The 24,304-nt window shown below is 50.7% G+C and overlaps 2 protein-coding genes across 2 annotated transcripts; both read left to right on the top strand.

The window, feature by feature from the left end:
• The first annotated feature begins 4,437 nt into the window (after positions 1 to 4,437).
• Positions 4,438 to 4,968, top strand: LOC122382108 (cuticle protein 7-like). The gene has a single exon (XM_043367055.1). The coding sequence runs from the start codon at positions 4,438 to 4,440 to the stop codon at positions 4,966 to 4,968; it is 531 nt and encodes a 176-aa protein (XP_043222990.1).
• A 5,801-nt stretch (positions 4,969 to 10,769) lies between these two features.
• Positions 10,770 to 23,368, top strand: LOC122382107 (max-binding protein MNT-like). Its single transcript, XM_043367053.1, has 9 exons — positions 10,770 to 10,902; positions 17,351 to 17,410; positions 17,697 to 17,801; positions 18,566 to 19,566; positions 19,974 to 20,273; positions 21,042 to 21,275; positions 21,612 to 21,765; positions 22,354 to 22,463; positions 23,264 to 23,368. Exons 1-9 carry the CDS (start codon positions 10,815 to 10,817, stop codon positions 23,366 to 23,368), a joined length of 2,157 nt encoding a protein of 718 aa, XP_043222988.1. The 5' UTR covers positions 10,770 to 10,814.
• Positions 23,369 to 24,304: the final 936 nt, after the last annotated feature.

Raw genomic sequence — 24,304 nt, 5'->3', positions numbered from 1 at the left:
GGGGGGGGGGAACTGCCGACTTTTGGTCCCATTCTTTCCAAGCAACGCCCATAGCGCTAACGTTAAAATGCCAAAATCAAAGGGGGCACGGTGCCCCCCCCCCGTTCCGCCACCTATGCATCTGCTGATCGCTGGTAACTACATCAACATTTTTGTCCGTCTCCCTTACGCTTTCAACTTCACTATGCAGCGATGCCTGCGATCTGCTAAAAGAGAAGCAAAGGAAAGAGGACAAAAATATATCGAAATTGTAAAACGTCAGGACAAAATAAAAAATAAGTGTGAAATTCAGATCACATAAAAATAGATAGCCAATCGGGCCGGCATCATCTAGCTGATGCCTAACGGTAATTCTAGCCACTGGTGTCTATGGGGGAGAGATTGAGGGCAATAGCCCCCTTATAACCCGGACCAGGGCAGTGCGGTCTGTTCGATAACACATTGAGGGGGCATTTATGTCCCCCTGTCACAAGGGTAATTTCACGGTGACTATAAATAGGTAATTTGTGTTGAACGAGTGGCATGCCACCGCACCTGTCGCATGTCTCTCAACAATCGCAGCTCAGCTAAAGCTGGGTGGAGGTATCGTCGCACTCACAGCCGCTTTACATCCGTTAGCTCATCGGCTCGGTGCGAACACCGGATGCTGTCGTCCGGTTCATGCGACGGACTGGCCTCCTTCAGCAGAGGGAGGCCCGATGATCGGCCTGCCGCACATCGCTGGACAGAAGAACAAGAAGAAGCAGCCAAGAAGAAGAAGAACCAGCAGCAGCGGAGTGAGGGAATGGACTATGGAGCTTCTGATGGTGGCCGCTCAACCAGTGTGACGAGGATTCAAGTGTCGGGTTAGGAATCGGAAAAAAAGATGAATGACACTCATGGAAAACATGATTTTGCAAATAATTTTATTTTTGAACGAAAACAATGACATAGATTCAAATAATGATTCAAACAACTTAAATAAACGACCAATTAATTACATAAGATATTAAACATTAAAAAAACTAAATATTAAAATACACAGTTGAAATCTTGGCTGCAAATCAAACAGTGACACTCAAGCACAGTAAACACAAATAGTAAATAACAAAACAGACCGAGCGGCCAATCAGTTGGTGGAGTCGCTCGCCACCTCTATGTGAAACGCACCATCCCGCAGGCCCACTGGGTTACTGGGACGCTCATTTCAGCGTGGATATCTGCGGTCATCATCACTTGATCGTCATTTGGGTGTTGCCTATTATCGTTTACTACGTTACATTCCGATCACCGATGCGTTGATTCCTAGGAGGTATAATAGTTAGGGCCGTCGGCAATAGCTCTGCTGCTGTTACTACCTCCTCCATCGGAGCGTGGATTGTGCGGTAGGAAAGTGGGCCACGGTGGACGCCGTCCGCCTTGTAGTCATACGTTTCCAGTCTCGAGAAGCCCCGAGCCAGGGTGTTGTACGACCAGGGGGTGACGGACCCACAGTCACCAGCTCCCGCTACCGCACTGCACCCGTGCCGCTGGGGAGGAGATAAGAGTGCTGGCGGCGCCAGCTCGCGGAAGCCGTCCTATCCGCCGACACCAGCCTCTCGACAAGAAAACAGCGCTAGGGGCCATGCCCCTGGCTATGCTTTAGGTGGTGGATAGGTGACGTGATCCGGCCAGGACCACCGGCACCGTCCACCACCTGGCATCGGGAGACGACTTGACATTGGAGCCAACGGTTCACACCGTTCCATGCTTCTATCCTCAGGATACAGCAATCCTTCTCCTCCACGCCGCAACCCCCTCCGGGCTGGACAGGCAACTTTATCCCATGCGGGCTGCTCCTTTGGAGCGGCACCGCTGCTCCCGAGGGAGCGCACCCCGTAGCCGGGTGCAGTGAGTACACTGAGTAGGTACCTTGGGGCTGGGTGGCCTGTCCTCTGGACGGGCTCAGCCCCGGTGACTCACTAGGGTGCTTGCCCAGACCAATGTCTCCCCCTATATCCTATCATCCTTCCGGCCCTGAAATGGTCTCGTCAGACCGAAAGGGCCTAACCCAACAAAACAAACAAACAAACAAACAAACGGTTCCGGGATCCCGTAGGCGACGAGCTCCCCGAAAGCGCTTCACGGTTTCACACAGCTTCTGCAGCACGTTATCCAAGTTAGGTAAGTGGACCTGAACAGTGAACGCTGAGGCATGACAGACTTGGCCTCGGAGTGGCAAACGATGCCCTTGGGCGCCGGGTGGCCTCATTCCCCGATGTAGATGGTAGGGTGGGTTTGGACGCTAGCTGGCCTCCTGGCATGACTGTCGCCGATGGCTAGACATGGGCAGCCCGCGCCTCATCGTCGTTTGCATTTTTAACACCGCCATCGCCGCTGCTTCCTCTGCGAATCACCTCTGATGGCACCAACCGTGTACCGCATCCAAGGTCTTGAGAGTCTCCAGAGCCTTTAAAACGCAGAAGGGAAGGAAGCTTAGAAGAGCGAAAGTGCTAGAAAGTTAGTCATTAATACCCGCGCCATTTTTGTCATGCTGCAGCTCTTAGCCCGTGCACCGACGGGGGTCTGCGCCAACTTAGAACCGACAGGGGGGGGGGGCGGTTGGCCGGGGGCGCGGTTGACCTGGTGACCTGACCTTAAAAGTTAGGATGTTCAAACTTGCACACAATATGTAAAATTGATAAGAGTAAAGTCATGCTAAATTTCGCGGCGCGGTTTTCCCGCTATTCGCAAAAACCCTCGGGAGGAGGCGGTTAACCGCACCCCCTGTCGGTGCGCGGGTTAAAAGCCTGGGGACTGGGAAGCTTTTGATATAGGCGCATTAACCTTTGTCACAAATAGGTATAACTAAGTTTGAATTGACTTATCAATAATCACCATGTTTAATGCGAGCCATGACGCTGATCCGATCGTAATTTCCTGGGCGGAAGGAGAGGGGGAGTTTTCGTGCTCCTCCCAAACTCCACTTATATGATAGGCCACGTAACAACAAACAGTAAGCCGGCGTTTGGAGGGTCGACAAAAATCATTAGGAAAAACCTCTTAGGCATTTCTACACCAAATTTCAAGGTCAAGTCAGCAAATTCAAATTCAACCGAGTTTGGCGTCCTGGATAAGCTGTCATATAACTCGTGAACTAATAAATCTAAGGCGTCGCGCAAAATTTAATATCACTTTAAAACATCCGTTTAGGTGCCCTCAGAATTGACTGTTTGGGTGAGGTCAACTCAAGGTGCTGACCTCAGGTGAAGGTCATGTTAGAGCCACTCAGGTCACGAAGGTAGTCGAAAAAGTCATATCGCATATCTTTCGATTCGGTAGGTCTTTCCAAGTCAATTGGCGACGTTACCGACTCTCTGGTTCAATTTGATCGGCAGTCATTGACGAAAAACTCTGCCCCACCTCGAAGAAAGACAAAAAATGTTGGTCAGGAAATCTTTGACCAGAAATAAACGATTTTGACAGTATGATGCCCAGTTTAGTCATTTGGAATGGCAAACACCGCACCGACGCGAGAGCCACTATCGGCAGAAGTCGTGAATTACCCGTGAAATCGTTGTCAACTGCTCGTGAACTCATCGGGAACTGCTCCTGCCACGTGCAAACTATTCGTAATATGCGTAATCTACAGTCTACTCATAAACTATTTGCTGGATCCGCCCTTGGACCTATTCGTGGCAGTTCGTGACAATCGTAGCATGGCGCGCATTATCACGCACTGGCACGCATCCTACCGCATCTACACGAGTTCACGACAATTTCACGAACAGTTTACGCTTAGTTCACGACTCGGTCACGAAATTTTGCCGTGAACAAGATTTTAAGCATTTCAAAGTTCTCGTTCCGACATGGCACTCAGTCATGGCGAGTTTACGCATAGTTCACGCATGCTTGGTAGGTATTGCGCGTATATACGTCATCGGTCCCTCTGTGTACTGTGCACGCAGCTACTGGCACGCGCTATGTTCTGACCGCCGCACCGGGGAACGGGGTACGGGAACTAAGCAGTGAGCACCGTAAATACGAACAAAAAGTGGCAGCGCCGGAACCACCCAGCGTCCCCACGAGCCCACACCGAACGAAAGTGCAGCTACGCCCACCGCTGGTGCTCAGACTGGACACGGGAGTTGTCCGTCAGCCGCGCAACGCCATGACGTAAAACCGGCGCCGGTGTGAAAGTGGACAGAAGTTCAACTGCTGTCGATCGGTCCGTCTACATCCGTCACAGCCCGATCGGGCAGACCCGGCGCTGCGGGAGGGTGTGGTTTTCTAATTGTGTTTTTGCCACCGCCGCCCGGCATGAGTTGACAAACTTCCTAGTACCTGCCCAGCAGTTCCTAATCACGTTTAGTGTTTGGGTTCGTGATCACGATAGTCGCCGATATAAGCTGCTGCCGTCGCTGACATCAGCACAGTTCCAGCTTCAGCTCAGTCCCGGCAGCAGCTTACAGTCCGACCATGAAGGCCTTTATCGCTGTCTGCCTGCTGGCGGTGGTCGCCGCCGACCAGAAGGTGCGCCCGGAGGGCTCCGGACGGCCGCAGTCCGGCGGCAGGGGCGGCTACAGCGTCTCCCCGGGCGGCTTCAAGACGCCGGTCGGCAGCAGTGACTACGAGGTCGAGGAGTACCAGTACCGGCCGTCTCCGTACGCCTTCGACTACGCCGTCCGCAACGCCGAGACGGGCGCCGAGTACGCCGCCAACGAGAACAGCGACGGTACCCAGACCACCGGCTTCTACACGGTGGCGCTGCCCGACGGCCGCATCCAGACCGTCAAGTACACGGTCGACGAGTCGGGCGGCTTCAACGCCGAGGTGTCCTACGAGGGCGAGGCGACCTACCCGGAGCCGAGCGAGTACGAGGTGCAGCCGACCGGTCGCAAACAGGGCCCCATCCGCGACTACAAGCCGGTGGCCAAGGTGCCGGCCTCGTACCGCAACGGACCCGTCTACAGGTCCAACGTCGCGAAAACGGCCGCCTATGAGGAATAGACGGTACTTCTAGGAAGGGAGGCCCTAGCCGATAGCGCCGCGCACTAGGGCGATGTTTTGTTTTATCCATGTGCACACTGTATAATGCGTTTTTAATATATTTTGATATAGTTTGTACACAGTCATTTTTCTCATCTCCGATCACGCTTATCAGAGAACTGTATGTAATGGAATTTGTTAAACACTAGGCACCAACCATTATAATCATACAGTAACATTTCACAATTGCACCGCTCCAACTACGCTCACAGTCATGTTCACCATCCGGTTACTCATCCGGATACGGTCACACGGTAGGTATGTGTCCTTTCATATCCTATTAGGTAGGTAATAGGTTTTGCATCCTATCATATCCTATCCTATCTGCATATAACTGTTGGTTGGTCCTATGCTATTGCTATCCTATGTCATGTAAGATAATATCTCACGATCATCTGTCCGTTGCGGGAAACAGAATTACCTGGTCATATAAATTTGTTCGGAGGGCCTAGCTAAATAACTACATATGTAGGTACCTATAAAATGTCTATTGCTCACTCACTATCAATACCTAATCAGCCTTTGCCATCTCCAGACCTTCCAGCCCGGTCCAGGCTCCCTGGTGATCCCATAGATCCCCCGGAAGATGATCCCATCCCTGGAAGGTGATCCCCTGAAGGCCGTCCGCGGCATGGGCAGTAGAGGTGGCAAAAGATGAAAATTTTGGGAACCAGACTCGAACCAGACCCGGCTGGACATTTCTGGAACCAGTCGGACCCGGTCTTAGTTGGAATCGCGGAACCAGTTGGACCCGTTCCCCAAAAGTCAATTAATACAAACTACTTGTAGGTATCATTAGTTGCATCATGTAAAACAGCCTATTTCCCACTGGGAATACTCATGAGCTACTGTGTGCAAAGAAACATTCACTTCATTCGCTTAATATTTTGCAATAGTGTGTGGTGCGCAAGATGTATAGTTTATGGTAGGACCCGGTTGGACCCGTCAGCAAATTTCCAGGAACCGGTCTGGACCCATATGGGTCCAGACTGGTTCTTTGGACCGGGTCCTCGGGTCCACATTTTGCCACCTCTAGTGGGCAGCCGGCTGATCGCGAGATATACCTATTTGTGGTTATTTTCCCACCGAAGATGGCAAGCGTTTGCCTTCCGGTCATGACGCGCCTGTGGGATCTAGTTAACCTATTTTTAATTATATTTTTATTAATATACCTACAGTAGCGGCGGAACACCTTCAATTGGGGGGGGGGGGGCACTGCCGACTTTTGGTCCCATTCTTTCCATGCAACGCCCATAGGGCTAATGTTAACATGCCTAAATCAGGTGCCCCGGTGCCCTCCCCGTTCCGCCGCCTGTAACTGTGTAGGCATTTTACCTAGATAAGCGCCAAAGCCTGACCGAAGGGACGAGTGACTGGCGACTGACTCCTCTCAAGTCCTCTAGTCTCAGCTATGTTTTAGGGCCTTGGTCTCAGCCATATGCTCCTGTTTGGCTAATAGCATAGGGTTGAGAGCAGCCGCCAGCCCTTGCTCATACTTTGGGAGCAGGGCTGCGGAGTCGATGGATTTTCGGTGACTCCGACTCCAACTTCGACTCAGAACTGTCGACTCCGACCGACTCCGACTCCGACTCCGCAGCCCTGCTTGGGAGTCTGGGTCATTTGACATTTGGGAGGGTCGCGGTGACCCACCGTCGTGCATGAGATCAGAATCAGCAAGAAATGATTCCGCGCCCTTTCCCCGGTGAAACATGTGGGCATTCCGCTCCGATGTAGGTCATCGTGGAATTGCAAATCGGGTGTCATGCTAATTGACCCAGTCACCCATACCTTAGGCAGAGGCGAGATATATCATATACCTAAGAATAATGAGATTTGAATGGCAAGAGTGACCGATAAGCAGCATCAACCACAATCAAGCATGCATTTTTCATGGACCAAGCAACAAGCAACAAGCTCACGTTTCGAATCAGAATGTCGCGGCTTCGCTTCGTCCCAATCGCAATGCTTGGATATATCCGATATATCACTGCTGATACATTATTTGTTAGCTTTCAAAGCTACCAGAGCTTCCAAATTTACGAGAAAATCATCCATTCAAGATACCCGTGGACTAAGAGGCGTAAATAGAAATATTGGCCCTCTCCGCACACCTGCCCGTTCGCGTTTACAAGGGGAGTGTCTAAAAAGCAGACGAGATTAGCAGACGAGCCCATGCTCAGTAACTACTGGACCGATTTTGATAATTCTTTCACCATTCAATAGCAGGGAACTTATATAGGTGCCGTTTTTCGTTTTTTGGCGATTGGTTCACTCTGACTGGACCAATCGGACCAAAATGGTCCAGAACCATACACCCCCTTAAAAGCAGACGAGCCCATGCTCCGAAACTACTGGACCGATTTCGATGAAACCTTCACCATTAGACGCGCCGTGGTCTGAAACGGTGCCGTTTTGGATAATTTTTTGATTGGTCCACCCTAAGTGGTCCAAATCGGTCCAAAACCGCTAAAATATGTTGCAGACGAGCCCATGCTCCGAAACTACTGGACCGATTTCAATGAAACCTTCACCATTAGACGCGCCGTGGTCTGAAACGGTGCCGTTTTTGATAATTTTTTGATTGGTCCACCCTAAGTGGTCCAAATCGGTCCAAAACCGCTAAAATATGTTGCAGACGAGCCCATGCTCCGAAACTACTGGACCGATTTCGATGAAACCTTCACCATTAGACGCGCCGTGGTCTGAAACGGTGCCGTTTTTGATAATTTTTTGATTGGTCCACCCTAAGTGGTCCAAATCGGTCCAAAACCCCTAAAATCTGTTGCAGACGAGCCCATGCTCCGAAACTACTGGACCGATTTCGATGAAACCTTCACCATTAGACGCGCCGTGGTGTGAAACGGTGCCGTTTTGGATAATTTTTTGATTGGTCCACCCTTAGTGGTCCAAATCGGTCCAAAACCCCTAAAATCTGTTGCAGACGAGCCCATGCTCCGAAACTACTGGACCGATTTCGATGAAACCTTCACCATTAGACGCGCCGTGGTCTGAAACGGTGCCGTTTTTGATAATTTTTTGATTGGTCCACCCTAAGTGGTCCAAATCGGTCCAAAACCCCTAAAATCTGTTGCAGACGAGCCCATGCTCCGAAACTACTGGACCGATTTCGATGAAACCTTCACCATTAGACGCGCCGTGGTCTGAAACGGTGCCGTTTTTGATAATTTTTTGATTGGTCCACCCTTAGTGGTCCAAATCGGTCCAAAACCGCTAAAATCTGTTGCAGACGAGCCCATGCTCCGAAACTACTGGACCGATTTCGATGAAACCTTCACCATTAGACGCGCCGTGGTCTGAAACGGTGCCGTTTTTGATAATTTTTTGATTGGTCCACCCTAAGTGGTCCAAATCGGTCCAAAACCCCTAAAATCTGTTGCAGACGAGCCCATGCTCCGAAACTACTGGACCGATTTCGATGAAACCTTCACCATTAGACGCGCCGTGGTCTGAAACGGTGCCGTTTATGATAATTTTTTGATTGGTCCACCCTTAGTGGTCCAAATCGGTCCAAAACCCCTAAAATCTGTTGCAGACGAGCCCATGCTCCGAAACTACTGGACCGATTTCGATGAAACCTTCACTATTAGACGCGGCGTGGTCTGAAACGGTGCCGTTTTTGATAATTTTTCGATTGGTCCACCCTAAGTGGTCCAAATCGGTCCAAAACCCCTAAAATCTGTTGCAGACGAGCCCATGCTCCGAAACTACTGGACCGATTTCGATGAAACCTTCACCATTAGACGCGCCGTGGTCTGAAACGGTGCCGTTTTTGATAATTTTTTGATTGGTCCACTCTAAGGGGTCGAAATCGGTCCAAAATGCCTAAAACCCGTTTGTACTTTGTCAGAGTCCGGATAGATTTCTGCAGCACAGAGGTGCCCCAAACCCATTGTCATGCATTTTGCTTTCCAAACTAGAGCAAAAATGCATGCTAATTGGGCCTGGGGCACCTCCGCGCTGCGGAAACCAGCTCATCGGTTGACTACATGAAAACGTATTTTTGGGCTGTACTTGAACCGATTTAGACCACTTAGGGTGGACCAATCAAAAAATTATCCATAAGCGGCACCGTTACAGACCACAGCGCGTCGAATGGTGAAGGTTTCATCCAAATCGGTCCAGTAGTTTCGGAACATGGGCTCGTCTGCAACAGTTTTTAGGGGTTTTGGACCGATTTGGACCACTTAGGGTGAACCAATAAAAAATTATCCAAAAGCGGCACCGTTTTACACCACGGTGCGTCGAATGGTGAAGGTTTCATCGAAATCGGCCCAGTAGTTTCGGAGCATGGGCTCGTCTGCAACAGATCTTAGCGGTTTTGGACCGATTTGGACCACGTAGGGTGAACCAATAAAAAATTATCGAAAACGGCACCGTTTTACACCACGGTGCGTCGAATGGTGAAGGTTTCATCGAAATCGGCCCAGTAGTTTCGGAGCATGGGCTCGTCTGCAACAGATCATAGCGGTTTTGGACCGATTTGGACCACTTAGGGTGAACCAATAAAAAATTATCGAAAACGGCACCGTTTTACACCACGGTGCGTCGAATGGTGAAGGTTTCATCGAAATCGGCCCAGTAGTTTCGGAGCATGGGCTCGTCTGCAACAGATCTTAGCGGTTTTGGACCGATTTGGACCACTTAGGGTGGACCAATCAAAAAATTATCAAAAACGGCACCGTTTTACACCACGGTGCGTCGAATGGTGAAGGTTTCGTCGAAATCGGCCCAGTAGTTTCGGAGCATGGGCTCGTCTGCAACATATTTTAGGGGTTTTGGACCGATTTGGACCACTCAGGGTGGACCAATCAAAAAATTATCAAAAACGGCACCGTTTCAGACCACGGCGCGTCTAATGGTGAAGGTTTCATCGAAATCGGTCCAGTAGTTTCGGAGCATGGGCTCGTCTGCAACAGATTTTAGCGGTTTTGGACCGATTTGGACCACTAGGGGTGGACCAATCAAAAAATTATCCAAAACGGCACCGTTTCACACCACGGCGCGTCTAATGGTGAAGGTTTCATCGAAATCGGTCCAGTAGTTTCGGAGCATGGGCTCGTCTGCAACAGATTTTAGCGGTTTTGGACCGATTTGGACCACTAAGGGTGGACCAATCAAAAAATTATCCCAAACGGCACCGTTTCAGACCACGGCGCGTCTAATGGTGAAGGTTTCATCGAAATCGGTCCAGTAGTTTCGGAGCATGGGCTCGTCTGCAACAGATTTTAGGGGTTTTGGACCGATTTGGACCACTTAGGGTGGACCAATCAAAAAATTATCAAAAACGGCACCGTTTCAGACCACGGCGCGTCTAATGGTGAAGGTTTCATCGAAATCGGTCTAGTAGTTTCGGAGCATGGGCTCGTCTGCAACAGATTTTAGCGGTTTTGGACCGATTTGGACCACTTAGGGTGGACCAATCAAAAAATTATCCAAAACGGCACCGTTTCAGACCACGGCGCGTCTAATGGTGAAGGTTTCATCGAAATCGGTCCAGTAGTTTCGGAGCATGGGCTCGTCTGCTTTTAAGGGGGTGTATGGTTCTGGACCATTTTGGTCCGATTGGTCCAGTCAGAGTAAACCAATCGCCAAAAAACGAAAAACGGCACCTATATAAGTTCCCTGCTATTGAATGGTGAAAGAATTATCAAAATCGGTCCAGTAGTTACTGAGCATGGGCTCGTCTGCTAATCTCGTCTGCTTTTTAGACACTCCCTTTACAAGGCGCTCCCCGCACAGCTGAGAGTGGAAAACAAACGGAACGCGCCGTGCGAGTCGCTGGCAAGATGGCGAAGATGAGTGGGGGAGTGAACGAAATCCCAGGACACTCCTGGGCCAGTTTTCTCAAAGACAACACCCCTAGCTCGTCTGAAAGTAAGTGTAAATGAAAAATGCGCATTCAATTATACGATTTTTGTATTTCGTTGTCCAGAATATATTGGAAATTTTGTGAAAACAGCGTCAGAAGTGTGCCACATTTCCTGGAGAGACGTTTCTGGCGCGGCTGTTTTTTCCTCGAGGTTTTCTTTTAAATGAATATTTTCAGCATATTCTGGGCTATTAATTCTTTTTTAATCAAAATAAGAATTGATGTTCTTATTTTCAACAGTATCCTGATATATTTTCAGCAATTAAAGCTCAGGTTTTTATTAGAAAGGCAAGGTAAATTTGGTCATGTTCAACTTCCTTCCGCTTAGGCAGCAATGCATTGTGGCATGTTTTCTACACCTTTTCAAGTTTTAAGGTGTTGCTTTCACTATTTTTAATGCTTAATGATGGTTAAGAAGAAATTAATTGGAATGGCCAAACAGTGCAAAATTGGCATTTAGGTATCTACGTTATCTTGAGTTGGTTCAGTAACAGTAAAATTAGAATTGCTGAATATGTGTAAGTAATTCCTTTATAGAAACTGATTGCTGATGCTTTTGTTCCTGTTTTCATAAGATAATTATTAAGTTACTTGCTGTAAAAATAATCATTGATTGATAAATGTACTACATTTAGGAACATCAACATGCCCTTTTGATTGCAAATGCCTTGGGAACCAGATATACCTTTTGGCTTTTATTTGTATTGTTTATATGCTGTAAATTCTAGAAGCATTTAATACGATGAAGTTAAAGAATATGTGTAAATGGAATATGTGATTGTGTACGCATGTGTATTTCTACAATTTCTCAGATTGTTTTGTAGATATTATCAACACTTTTGCGTGTGACATGATTACATGTTTTAGTTGCTGGCTGCCTAATTACCAGCTGCCATGCTGATTGATGAATGTTTTGCATTGAAAGAAGCAGTGTAACTTCAACATCCACACATTTATCATTAAATGTGCTTAACTTGTGCCCCCAAAATCAATACCTAACTTCACTAAGATGTTAAATATTTACTGACAATCAGGGAACCTTGGGAAAAGGGAGAGGCCTGAGAACTTGTTATCTAATTAACATCTTCATTTGTGGTGATCTGCATGATTCAGCCTTGGTTTGGAGTATAGATTATCACACTTGAAGAAATAGCCAAGAATGTGCTCATCCAGTGGCCCAGTGAAATGATAAAAATTTACAAATCTTGGTGCCTAAAAACGTAAAATGCCAATAAAAATGTGCCCTAATCATATTGAGAACCACATTTTCAATTGCTTGCCAACAGTACCCTCAAATTGGATGCCATTAATGTGCCTAACATCGTGGTCAGGTGATTGTATTTCACTGTTATAATTGCTAAGGTGGTGCCTAGTTGGAAGTAGGTCAGAAACTGTTGGTAATTTTTGCATGGATTTGTATGGACTGAATTTTAATACTGAGCAGAATGAAGACACGGTCATGGCACGGAGAACTTGTGTACTTGAAGACACGGAGAACTTGTGTACTAAATTCTGCTTTCTGAGAACTGGCCATGTCATGCTCAGCCCATACCATTGAAGTGTACATTATATACAATGTCAACAGTATCACAACAGTGTTGCAGGTAGTATTTCTTGGTATTTGGAAGAATGTTTGATCAACTTGGAACAGTTTGGATGCAAATCCCTTTGGAAATATTTGTTGCACCCTCTGGATAGATATCAGTGAAAAGAGGCTTATGGTCAGTTTCAGGGGGTTTGTGAAACAACTGAAACCAACATGTACCATTCTTTTTCTGCAAGCATTGGCTAATCTTGTGACAAGGGTGTCAACTGCATGTGTCATTACATAGAGGCTCTAGTTGACTACATTGGACAATATAAAGAAAAGTGCAGTTATTCTTTTCCTGTCTTGCACATACATACATACACTGATCAACTGTGTCAGTTCTAGAACACCCTGCAAAGTTCTCATCGGATCCAAATTAGCATCACATTCAGCAAAGTTGAAACAGCAACTCGATTCATAAAGACATCACAAGAAAGCTTTAGAAGGCAAGTGTAGGATACTAATATGAATGCTGCAGTCTTGGGCAGATAAGAAGTACACAATACCTAGTCAATGGCCAGTCACTCAGACGTCAGAACGCGCCACCGTAGCATCACCGCCGCCGAGCGCAGTCACCAACGCGCTTTCGCTGAACTCGGTCAGCGATCTCGGTCCTCTCCGTCGTAAGCAATGAATCGCCAGTCGCCTACCAGTCCAGGTCTGCAGTCCAGTGCTTCATCCGCCCTTTTCAGTGGATACGATACTCATGGAGGCAGAAGCTCACTGAATGAGGCTGGCGTCTGCCTTCGAAACTCAGCAAAGGCAATTGTCATAGAAAGGGCTGTCTTTTCACGTCTTCATCAACCTTATTATGAGGCTACGGTTTTTCATCCTCATTTTATTTACATTGAGCCCCTCCCCCCCCAAAAAAAAACGCTGGCTTACATTGGCTTCCATTGCTAAGAAGACCTCTTTCGGAAGCTGATGGGATTAGGTTTTCTATCCCTCTGGCTCAGGAAGTCGAGCTTAGGAATCTGTTTGGTAGCTACGCATTTGGACTGAGTGCGTAAACGTTTTCTGCATTCCTGGACAATCTTTGAATCGGAACTATGTAAATACCAATTCAGGCATATGGATTCTCAGTGCCTCAATCGAATTAATGATATCGTTTAGGTTTCAGTAGGCATTCGATCTTATTGTCCCCTAGGTCACTAACTTCACAGTGTCTGCCTCGGATCCTCAGTGGTTAGAGTTGTTCGGGTCTCTCCGGCGCTTGACATGAGACTGCGGACGGTGGTTGAATTGTACAGCCAGGCTCACAGCCACTTTTAGTCAGTGAGTGGACCGTGTAAGGCTCGTACTACATTCCTAATTATATTTTTTAAACGAGATTTTATATGTGGTAGAATTCAATGAGGATGCGTGTGACAGCTCTCGATTCCTTCCCTGCGTGTCCGCTCCTGCATTGACGAAATAAGGTAATGGACGGCATGAACAACTTTAAATGTTAGTGAAGCTTACTCTTTACAGTTCGATGGCATCATTCCCTCGACTTACCTTGACTTGACGCGACCGGAGTACTTCCGGAAGGGCGATCGCTCGGCATGTTCGTTAAGTTCGTTCGATTGCTACAAGATGTTGAAAGTACGTCCCAAGAAACTTTCCATCGTCGCAAGTCCATTGTTGCGGCAATGTGAAGAGGAACGGAACTGAGAACTAAGGGGTGCAATCATGAGACCTGCCCCCGCACCAGTGTTGGAATTTTTGTTTTCGGTCCTTGTCCCGGAGAATAAAATTTGTCCGGAGAAGCGGCCAGCTTTTATGACAACCTACCCACCATACAGAAAAGGAAAATTTAGAATATTCTAGGTGCTGGAGCATAATTTGTAAGCGAGGACAAAATCTTTTGGACCCGGCTGGGACCAGAGAAGGGTCTTATTTCCAACACTGCCCCGCACCTAGCGTCCGCTCCTGGCCACCAGCAGTGTGCCGGGTAACATTCGCCCATAATGACGACAATCCGAGCTAGCAGCGTTACATCAATATCTTATCCTCAATTATGAATGCCATCTTTTTCCTCAATAACCTGACGATGGAATAACAGGGCAGTGACATGATGTACCTGATAATGAAGATGTCCTATGTTTAAGATATGTAAACCGTGACAGAGATTACGTCAAATAGAGAATGAACTTATAACGGTCTGCCAAATTGCCGCAGAACGTTTAAGCTGCCACTGGCATGCTGGCCAGTTTCATCATTGCGCGAAGTGGTCTGTGGCTGTGCCCTTGGCTGTGTTCGTGCCATGTGGACTTGTTAAAAGCAAAATTCTGCGGCCGTCCCGGATGCGAGTTTCCTAAGTGTGGAACTATTCATACCGTGGCCCGTTCGAGTGACGTCATCAGTTGGCGCTGGCGGCTAGGTGCATGGATTGGCGGGTCCTTAAGTTGGCGAAGAGGCGGAGCCAGTTATCCTGCGTAAATATTTAGCCAGTCTTAATTTTAGAGAGTTCCCTAGTTAGGGAAAAAGCAACTTGTTCTACGTGAATATATAACCGGTGTTATTTCAGTTATCGTTCGTGCATTCGCCCACCTTGGAAGCATATCTCCTACGAGGTGCTTGAGTTTTGACGGTGGGGTTTGTGCACTGCGTTTCAGCTTCAGCATTGAGTAAATTACTTCAGTATTACGGCTGGTGATACCTACTGCCTGTCGGCGTTGAATGATGTTTGACACCAATAGGACACAGATTAGCAGGAAGTGCGGATTTATTATTAGCAGATTTATTAGCGAGATTATTAGCGGATTTATTATTTATTTTTTTTTTTATTAGCAGGTAGTGCGGATCTATAGTGCGGATAGTGAGTGACGCCATCTGGACCGATGCTGGAGATGGTAGCGCCACCTGCCGCCACTTAACTGCTCGCTACTTTTTTTTTTATAAATTTAGTCCGAATGGCTGAATGGTTGGATTTGAGGAATCAGAGCCCGCACTAAGCATAGCTTGTTGTGCTGACCCTGACCCCACCACCCGATCGCGCAATTCCAGTTGTATGGCAGAATTTTGTCCGAACGTTTAACGTGCCCTCACGACTGGACACGGTCCCCTCCGCTCACTCACGTTACCTGGCTTCTGTGCGGCCCCTGCCACAGACACGCACGCCATTACACGTAGGAGCTAAATGTGGCCGCCCGCACCGGGGCTTGAACCGGGCTCTCACTTCCGGCTAAGCGTTTGTTTTTTTTTGTTTTGTTGGGTTAGGCCCTTTCGGTCCAATTAGACCATTTCAGAGCCGGGAGGATGATAGGATATAGGGGGAGACATTGGTCTGGGCAGGCACCCTAGTGAGTCGCCGGGGCTGAGCCCGTCCAGAGGACAGGCCACCCAGCCCCAAGGCACTCACTGCACCCGGCTACGGGGTGCGCTCCCTCGGGAGCAGCGGTGCCGCTCCAAGGGAGCAGCCCGCATGAGATAAAGTTGCCTGTCCAGCCCGGAAGGGGGTTGCGGCGTGGAGGAGAAGGATTTCAGTATCCTGAGGATAGAAGCACGGAACGGTGGGCTAAGCGTCGAATTCCGGCGCTTTTATCCACTCGGCCACGGAGAGGTCTAAATTCAAGTAGTAGTAGTGCCTGTTATGGCGGAAACATACACAGGCTTCCCCACTGCGAGCGCCATCTCAAACTGTCCGCGCAGAGCATCGCGCAATCGGGCTGTACCTCTTATCGGGTCATGTCAGGTCACGGCATATTCCGCCATAACAGGCACTACTTGTAACAGTGCCTGGCTGGTGCTGTGTGCTGATTGTTTGAAGCGTAGTACCTTATGACGCACAATATAAGGTCACTTTGCAAAATTTGAGGAGCATGGACGAATTAATTTGTGAGACATTGACGCCTTAGTAATACGTAATTGTTCCCAACACAAGCTACGTATGAGATTTCAATGTATTGCTCAACTTCCCATAATAACACCAGGGGCGCTAGTGCCGCGCGCCGCTAGCCCATAATCGTGCAGCGATTGGTCGGCCGACTGTGAGCCATGACGTCACAGCCTGTAACGTCATCTTGGCGAAGCTTACGCCAATCAGAGACCTTAGGTATGGACAGTTCCACACTTAGGAAACTCGCGTCCCGGATTGTCCCGATTAAATGCTTACAACAATGCTATTGTGTATTGTTGTGGTTCATTGCCTGGATTACATCAGAAATACATCCATTGAACGCACTATGGCAAAATAAAAATGAAGCTGTCCAGTGCCCCTATTTATTATACGAATCACTTTAACATACAAGAGATATCAAACCACATACACCATGTATCAATCGTGCATTTATACAGTGACGCCATTGAGTATACAGTTTTGATCGTGATGCTTGTTTTTTTCAGCTGATTTCGTACGAATGTGACAAAACGCTCCTCTTAGTACCAATCGATTGGTTTTCATCAATCGCCCATAATTTTTTATCTTTGCTGATGTAGGTAATTGTTTTCACAGTGACTACTAACCTACATTGTTTGATCAGTGAGATTTCATGTCTGGCCTCGGCCGCCCCGGATGCAGGACTGGCCGCTAAATGTCGCACGATACTTGGTTGACCAAGCGGGAACGGTGGCGTGTAGGCTGCTTGTAGGACCGACTTGTGTGCGGCTGCTCGTGGCTACGTTCAAGTGACATGCAATGACACCGGCTATGGTGACATACTCAAAGGTGCTGCAATGTCTTGGATGGCATTAATTAGTTTTATTTAATATGTTAATAGCAGATAATGCCTTTTTGCTTTGTTTTTCGGTTTGGTGTCAACCTAGATGACTGGGTATTTGTAGACCCTGAATGTGAAATGATCATTTCCCGTACAATTACTTGCGCCGGTATTTGTGATCATGCGGAATTCTGCTAACCGAGCTACGTCTTGTGTGTTCCTCAGATGCGCGGACGGAAAAACGGCGGAAGAGCGGCGACATGCATACGAAACTCACGCTCGACGGTAGGTTGACGGACGCGTGCCAGCGATGGATACCCTCGGTGTGTACCAAGTGCCGTTCAATGCATGTTCAATTCAACTGCGAAACGCATAGGTAATCGGCGCCAGGTTTTTCTTTGATGCAATGGCACTGCCTAGTGCCTACATACTCTCTGAGTTAATGCTAATGTTTTTTTTTTTACTACCGTCGTAATCGACGTTCTTGTATCCTGTTTGATGCAGTTTTAGTAGTAGTTTTGTCGAGGTTCCGCCGTGTCCTGACGGCCCCGCTCTGCCCCGTGTTCCGCAGACAAGCCGCTGCTGGGCGACATGCCCAAACTGGAGGAGTTCGCCACCGTCTGCTGCAGGCTCTGCAAGTGTCCGGTCAAGATGCAGTCGGTCAAGGACCACATGGGTGAGTGTGGCCTCCCGCAGCTCCGCCGACGCCGACTGGGGTGGACGATGGTAGCGGCGAGGTAGGTAAACGGTTCGCTGGTGTGGGGATGAAAGAGTGGTGTTCCTGTGATGGAATGGGCAGGATCTTCTTCGTTGTTGGCCATAGTGTAAACCTTGTGTGCGTGTCGATCTTACTGTCACATTGAGCCTTTATTGTTATGGAGTTCCAATAATCGACGGTGATCATTATGGAGTTTTTGCACTTTGTTTTGGTTTATTTGTTGGCTTAATTTCAAAGGCAAGCTTTGACATAAACACGTTAGATGACATGCCTAATGGGGAAGATACTTGCACTCCGTCTTCATTTTGTCACACTGGCTGTTAAACGCCTACCAGGTGTTACTTCCTCGTGCCAGTATGTCGTTAAGTTTATGTGCAGCAGTATTCGTGACCCCGTGACGCTTGTTACGGACCGTTGCGTGACGCGCTTGATGATGCTAGTTCTGATCTCAGTCACGCCCTGATGTCACATCTGATCCCTATCGGCAGGCGGCTATCACCTCAGTGTGTTCGACCGTTTGTCCGAGCTCTGCTGTCTGCTTGATCTAAAAGCTATGCCACGCTTCGTGTTTCTGCTCAACCTAACAAAACAATGTCGTACATGTGTGCAAGTGTGTGTTGGGGGAGGGAGAATGAACTAGCTGGATTGGTGTTGGTATTGATTATTGAACCATTGAATATTTTTGAGTGAGTATACTTGAGCCGTGTGTTGTATGCCGACAGCGCTGCGCCACCCGGACTACAGCGCCGCGCGGCTGCGGGAGGAGGCCGAACGGTTCCAGGTGAAAATCATGATCAACAGCATCCCCGAGTCGCTGTTCGCCGCCGTGCCCTCCTACAAGTCGCACATGCTGTCGCCGGTGCACGTCACGTCTCCGGTGGCGCCGTGCGTGCCGGACGTGGTGGACGACGACACGGCCGCCGTGGTGGACATGATCGGCTCCCTGGCGCCGGTGCCGAGCGTGCCGCCGACGCCAGCGACTCCGGCGCCTCCGCCGGTGCCGTCGCCGTGCCCGCCGTCGGTGCCGGTGGTGGTGCCGCCGCAGCCCCCTCCAGTTGTGATCAAAGAGGAGCCGCCCGAGGTGAAACAGGAGCTGGTGGTGGGCGGCGTGGAGGTGGTCTCCTCAGAGGAGCCGCTCGGCGCCGTCCTCAGTCTGAAGACAGAGGTGGTGCCCGGCGCGTTCGTGGATATTTTAAACGAGTTCGAGAGCGACGCCGGCGCGGCAGACGAGACTGCGGCGGCGGTGGCGGCCATCTCTGGGTCGCCGCTCGCCGCCGCGCCGCTCGAGCCCGAGCCGCCCATGTCAGTGTTTTCGTCGCCGCCGCTCCCGCCCCCGCCGGCGCCGGCGGCTCCGACGCCGCCCGCCGTGTCGCCGCGTGTGCCGTCCAAGGCCGAGTTCAAGAGTGTGCCGTCGTCGCCGTCGCGGCCACTGACGGACACGGCCGACGCTAGTTCGATTAGTGAACACTTTGCCAAAATGCGTGCGAGTGGTAGTGGTGGCTCTCTGTGCTCGAAGAAATCTAAACTGGGCCACCAGCCGCGGCAGTACGACCCGAGAAAACATTGTGGTGTGTGGATCACGGAGCGAAATAAGAACTGCACGCGAGTGCTCGACTGCCGACAGCACAACCTCGAACAGAAGTCGAAGGTGCCCCGACCGGTGCCCTTTAAAGACCTGCTGGCCCGTTTCAAGGCGGGAAAGACGCGAGAACGAGATACGATCGTGAGTATCGGATGGGCTTGGGCTCATGTAGGGGACCATGCTTTCTGTCAGTACCGGCTGACCTGGGCTTTATATGGTTGATTCGTTCAGTTCAGCTCAGTTCAGTTTATTTTGTTCTCACTTCTCACCCAAACATAAAACTTCGGTTGCCTAATTAACTTTATTTACCTAAACCAAAGGATATAAGTTGACAAGCTAACAGGTTTTGCAGCTGCTCTATGCTTTTCAGAACCCGAACCAGTGCGTTTTATGCACCATGTGTGTCATTCATTTAGCAGATTGCTCGCTTTTAGTGGTTGACTTTTTACCTTCAAGCCTCCCGTTCGTTCTTCACAGAAGCTGGGCGCCTGTTGAACGCATGCATACTCAATACGCTGTTAGTCACTACGTGTCTCTCTTCTCCACAGAAACCGATGTCGATGCGATTCGACCCCAAATTTGTGCCACCGGAGGGTCACCCGGGCTCTGCGGCGGCGGCGGCGGCGGCAGCGGTGTCTCCGTCACGCCAGGGCGGCATGGTCACCTACCACAACATTACCAACTCACCCGTGTTCCGGAGGGACCGCTCCAGCTCTGCAGATGACGACGGCATGCCGCCGCCGTCGGGCGTGCCGCCGCGCGCCGCCGCCGCCGCCTCTGCCCGTCCTCCTCCGCCGCCACCTGAGCCGAGCGTGCCGCGCATCCCCAGCCACCCGCAGCCGCTGGCGGTGAGTGCAGTAGTTACTCGCACGGTGAATAAGTAGCTGGGAGAGTTTAGGGCTGGAGATGGGACGGGAGAGGTGCTAATGAGTGGTCCAGGCTGGATAATACCGTGCTTAGGATGGCCGTTAGGCATAGCAATACATTACATATTATCAAGGCTGTGCCTCGTTTCATTGGACGCGTAATATATCACTTAACGTGTCCGTCCATTGAACCAGATGGTAGCCGTTCTATGCTGTCAATCTTCGCTCAATTGGTCGCCATCGTTTCGCCTTCTCGTTGCGCTTTTGCAACAATATCAACATCAACAGCAATCGTTGTGGTGGGACTCTGACAAATTAGAAGTAATTGGCACGATTGAAAAATGTCTGTACTAAATGTGTTTGCGGTCGCCAGTCGGTGTTTAGAGCGTAGGCACTCGGTTTTCACCGTGCCAGCGGTAAACACGAAGTCTCCGGCAGATGTTGCGTGTCCTGGCTAGTTTGTTTTGACGTCTGGCTCACCAAGCGTGTTAGGGATAGCGCGGTTTAACGTGCGAATGTAACGTGGGCTTGGTGGCGAAGCGTGTGGACCGTGAGACATATTATCAAGCAGAACTCGAAAGCACAACGATGGGACATATTCTAAGCAAACCCCTGCACTCCCTCACAAATGTGGGTCCATTCGCGATGCACCGCTGTGGGCGCGTTAGATTCTGCATTCTGTATTTACTCGCGCTGTTTGACATGTAGTCTGGTATTCGCGCGTCTGACATTGGACCGCCGTTTTCCCAGGTGGGCGGCGCGCTGCACCTCAGCAGTCGCGGCGGCTGCCTCAGTCTGGTGGACCAGACCAGCCAGCTGCGCGCCGCCTTCCGCAGCATGTTCCAGCCGGCGCGGCGCGGCCAGCAGTCGCTGCTCAAGGTGAACCAGACGCGCTCGGCGCCGGCCACCGCCGCCGCGCCGACCGCCGTCACGGCCACCGCCAACGGCCAGCTGACGCCCACCAAGCGGCCGCCCGAGTCGCCCGCCGCCGCCGCCGCCGCCGCTGCCGTCAAGAAGCAGCGGGCGGCGGCGGCGGCGGGCGCGGCGCCGGTGGCCGCCCGTCCGCCGGCCGCCTCGGCCGCCGCCGCCGCTGCTGCCGGCGCCACGGCGCTCACCGTGCCTCTGCAGCAGTCGGGCACCGCGGCGGCCGTCAACGCGGTGCTGGCGGCGGCGGCGGCGGCGGCCGGGGGCGGCGTGGCGGCCCGGCAGCACCAGCCGGCGCAGCAGCTGCAGCCGCCGCCCCAGCAGCAGCAGCAGCAGCAGCAGCAGCCGGCGCTGCTGAACCTGCCGCCCGGCGGCCGGAACGTCACCCTGGGTCAGGTGGCCGGCCTGTCCACGCAACAGGTCAACATCCAGCTGCCCAAGGGCGGTCTGCCGTCCAACATTCGGCTGACGCTGCCGAGCAGCGCGCTCTCTCAGCTGCAGGGAATCTCAAACGATACCAAGATGATTGCCATCAATTCCAATAATAAAGGTCAGTCTGGCTGCCTCCATTTGGTATCCTATTATGAGGTCTCAACATCGCTCTGTTCCTCTGCTTCTCTCCTCTCCTCGGAGTCAGTGACCAGAGATTAGTCTCACCCCGGCTGCTGCGGGCGCCACCTCCGCCCTCTATTGCGCGTCCTGACCGAGCCCGTGCATCACACGATCAATGAATCAATGGCCAGTGCGGTGAGCGGGACGTGGCAACAACCGCGCCGCCGCCGCCGCCGCCCGGCCGAGAAACCGGAGACCGCACGGACGTTTTTGTTGAGACATACAGTCGATAGGAATGCGATAATGACGCTTTGATTTTTTGTCGGTTGTGGAGATATAGCAAAATTATCTGTAGATTTAGGGCTTGATGTGCAATAAACTGGGCATATGATGAATTTTCAAGCCGATTTACCAACTTGCCGACACGTGGAGCTACTAACAAATAGTATTAACGTCTTTACAGGCGTTACATGGCCATTACCGTAGTCACTGGCACGGTAAACGGTTACACGCTCAGTCTGTGACTCTGTGTTATCGTGCGATTTGGTACCGCCTTGCCATTGACGCCGCTCCCTGTGCCTCGCAGTGCCGATTAACCGAATGGCCCAGGCGGGCTCAGGCGGTGTCAGTCTGGGACAGCGTGTGGCCAGGATCGGTGCGCCTTCTACACTGCCGGTTCACCACTTGCCGCAGCAGGTATGTAACATGCTGGACGCTGGGATGGAGAAGATGCGCGGTGTAGGCAATAGGGTTGTTACTTGGTGTATAATATTGCTTCACTAGTTGACATTATATCATGGCGGTTGTGCTGGTTTTAATGTGCTATTCCATTACCAACAATCCACAGGAAGGTGTTTTGAAAGAATGTGTTTACCGTATGTTTGGTACGGGTGCGGACGGTGTGACGCAGACTGGCCATTAGGAGTCTGTATCGACCAACGGTTTTTACTGTGAGCCATATATGATGCCCTGGGTAACGATAACGGCCGCCGCGGACCGCCCCATTCCGCACCGTTGATTACCGTGTGCCTGGTGCCCGCCTGTCTGGCGCCGCCGATCCTTGACTCAGCTCCGACTCGGCTCCTCCTCTCTGTCAAATAGATTCCTCTGACGGTGGTTGACCGAGGCTGTCCTGTCCTGATGCGCCTGTGTGCCTCAGACTTAGCTGTGAGTGTGTAACCGTTGCGTTTCCTGACTGGCCGGTGGCTCTTGTTTCCGACTGAGTCGTTCTTACCCGTGACTGAGCTGTTCAGTCTCTTGCTGGAACTTGACGCTTCTCTGCCAGAGGTGCTCGTTTTGCCGGCAAAGCTGTAATGTCCCCCCCCCCCCCCCCACGGAGCCCCGTATACTCTGGCCGCCCCCCCCCCCCCCCCGTGCCCTTCACCGAGTCGTCCTTGTGACTCTGACTGAGATGTCTGTCCTAGACGGAGATGAACCTCACCTGAAGTGTGCCTGCCTCTGACCAAGTCTCTGACCCGTCTCGCCACCGTCACCAGGTGCTGGGTCAAATCCAGATCCCGCGACTGCAGGGCAACACTGGCGGCCTAACGTTCAAGGTGCAGCCGCAGGGAGGCCTGGTGATGCGGCCGGAGCAGTCGTGACCGGCCGCCCAGCCGCCGCCGCCGCCGCCGCCGCCCGCCGGTCGACCGCCCGTCTCCTAGTGCAATACGGGGCCCGCGTCCGGCAGCCTGTGATAGGGCGGCCGGCGCGGCGGCGGCCGCCTCGTCTCTGTCTCTGTCTCTCTCCCGTGTGCCGCCCCAGAGACTGCTCAAGTGGGGTCGGAGCGGGCCCGCCCGGCTGGCCGGCCGGCCGGTCGTGAGCAGCAGCGGCAGCTGGTAGCACTAGCTTTAAATAGATGCGGTGTGGGTTGGCGGGAACGCCGTGCCCGCGCACCGCTTGGTTTTGTGGCGTCGTTATTATTTATTGCGCAATAATCAGCCGGTGGTGAGAGTGCTGTCTGCCTCGTGTCGGTCTGTGTTTTGTACCATGTAATGCTCAGTTTTGTACAGGTTTGTTTGTGAATTTGTACAATATGCGCGCCTGTGTGCTGCGCTATGAACTTGCCGTGGAACCGGCGCATCGTGAAAGCAAAGTAACAAAGTCATCAGACGTCATGTTGTGGGTCAAACAGATATAATAAATATGAAACGAAATGATTGCTGGCTTTGGAAGAAACACGAATGTCAGACTGGATGGGACACGCTCAGGGAATAGGTGTATCATATGACTGGCCAAATCCAATTGCTGTGCGCGGTAGAAGGAAAGGGGTTTATTGTGGTGTTCCATTATGAGACGTCTCAGAATGACAGGGACCGAAAAGCATTTCAAACAATTACTGATACAATTTCCCATCGAAGCATGCAAAGACTATTCTATTGATCTATTCTTCATCTATTCTTCATCTATTCGAGCTATTCTTCTTGATATTATTCTTCAATCAATTTGAATCAGAGTAAATGATCGTTACTAACATCGATCTCAAGAGCATCGGCCGAAAGGTGCGTCCCTGATGGCATGGGTGGAGACTTGGAAGGAAC

This window comes from Amphibalanus amphitrite, unplaced genomic scaffold (genome assembly GCF_019059575.1).
Source record: "Amphibalanus amphitrite isolate SeventyFive unplaced genomic scaffold, NRLGWU_Aamphi_draft 000133F_arrow, whole genome shotgun sequence".
NCBI lineage: Eukaryota > Metazoa > Arthropoda > Thecostraca > Balanomorpha > Balanidae > Amphibalanus > Amphibalanus amphitrite.
The sequence above is the reverse complement of the archived record's forward strand: the minus strand, read 5'-3'. Positions and strand labels throughout refer to the sequence as shown.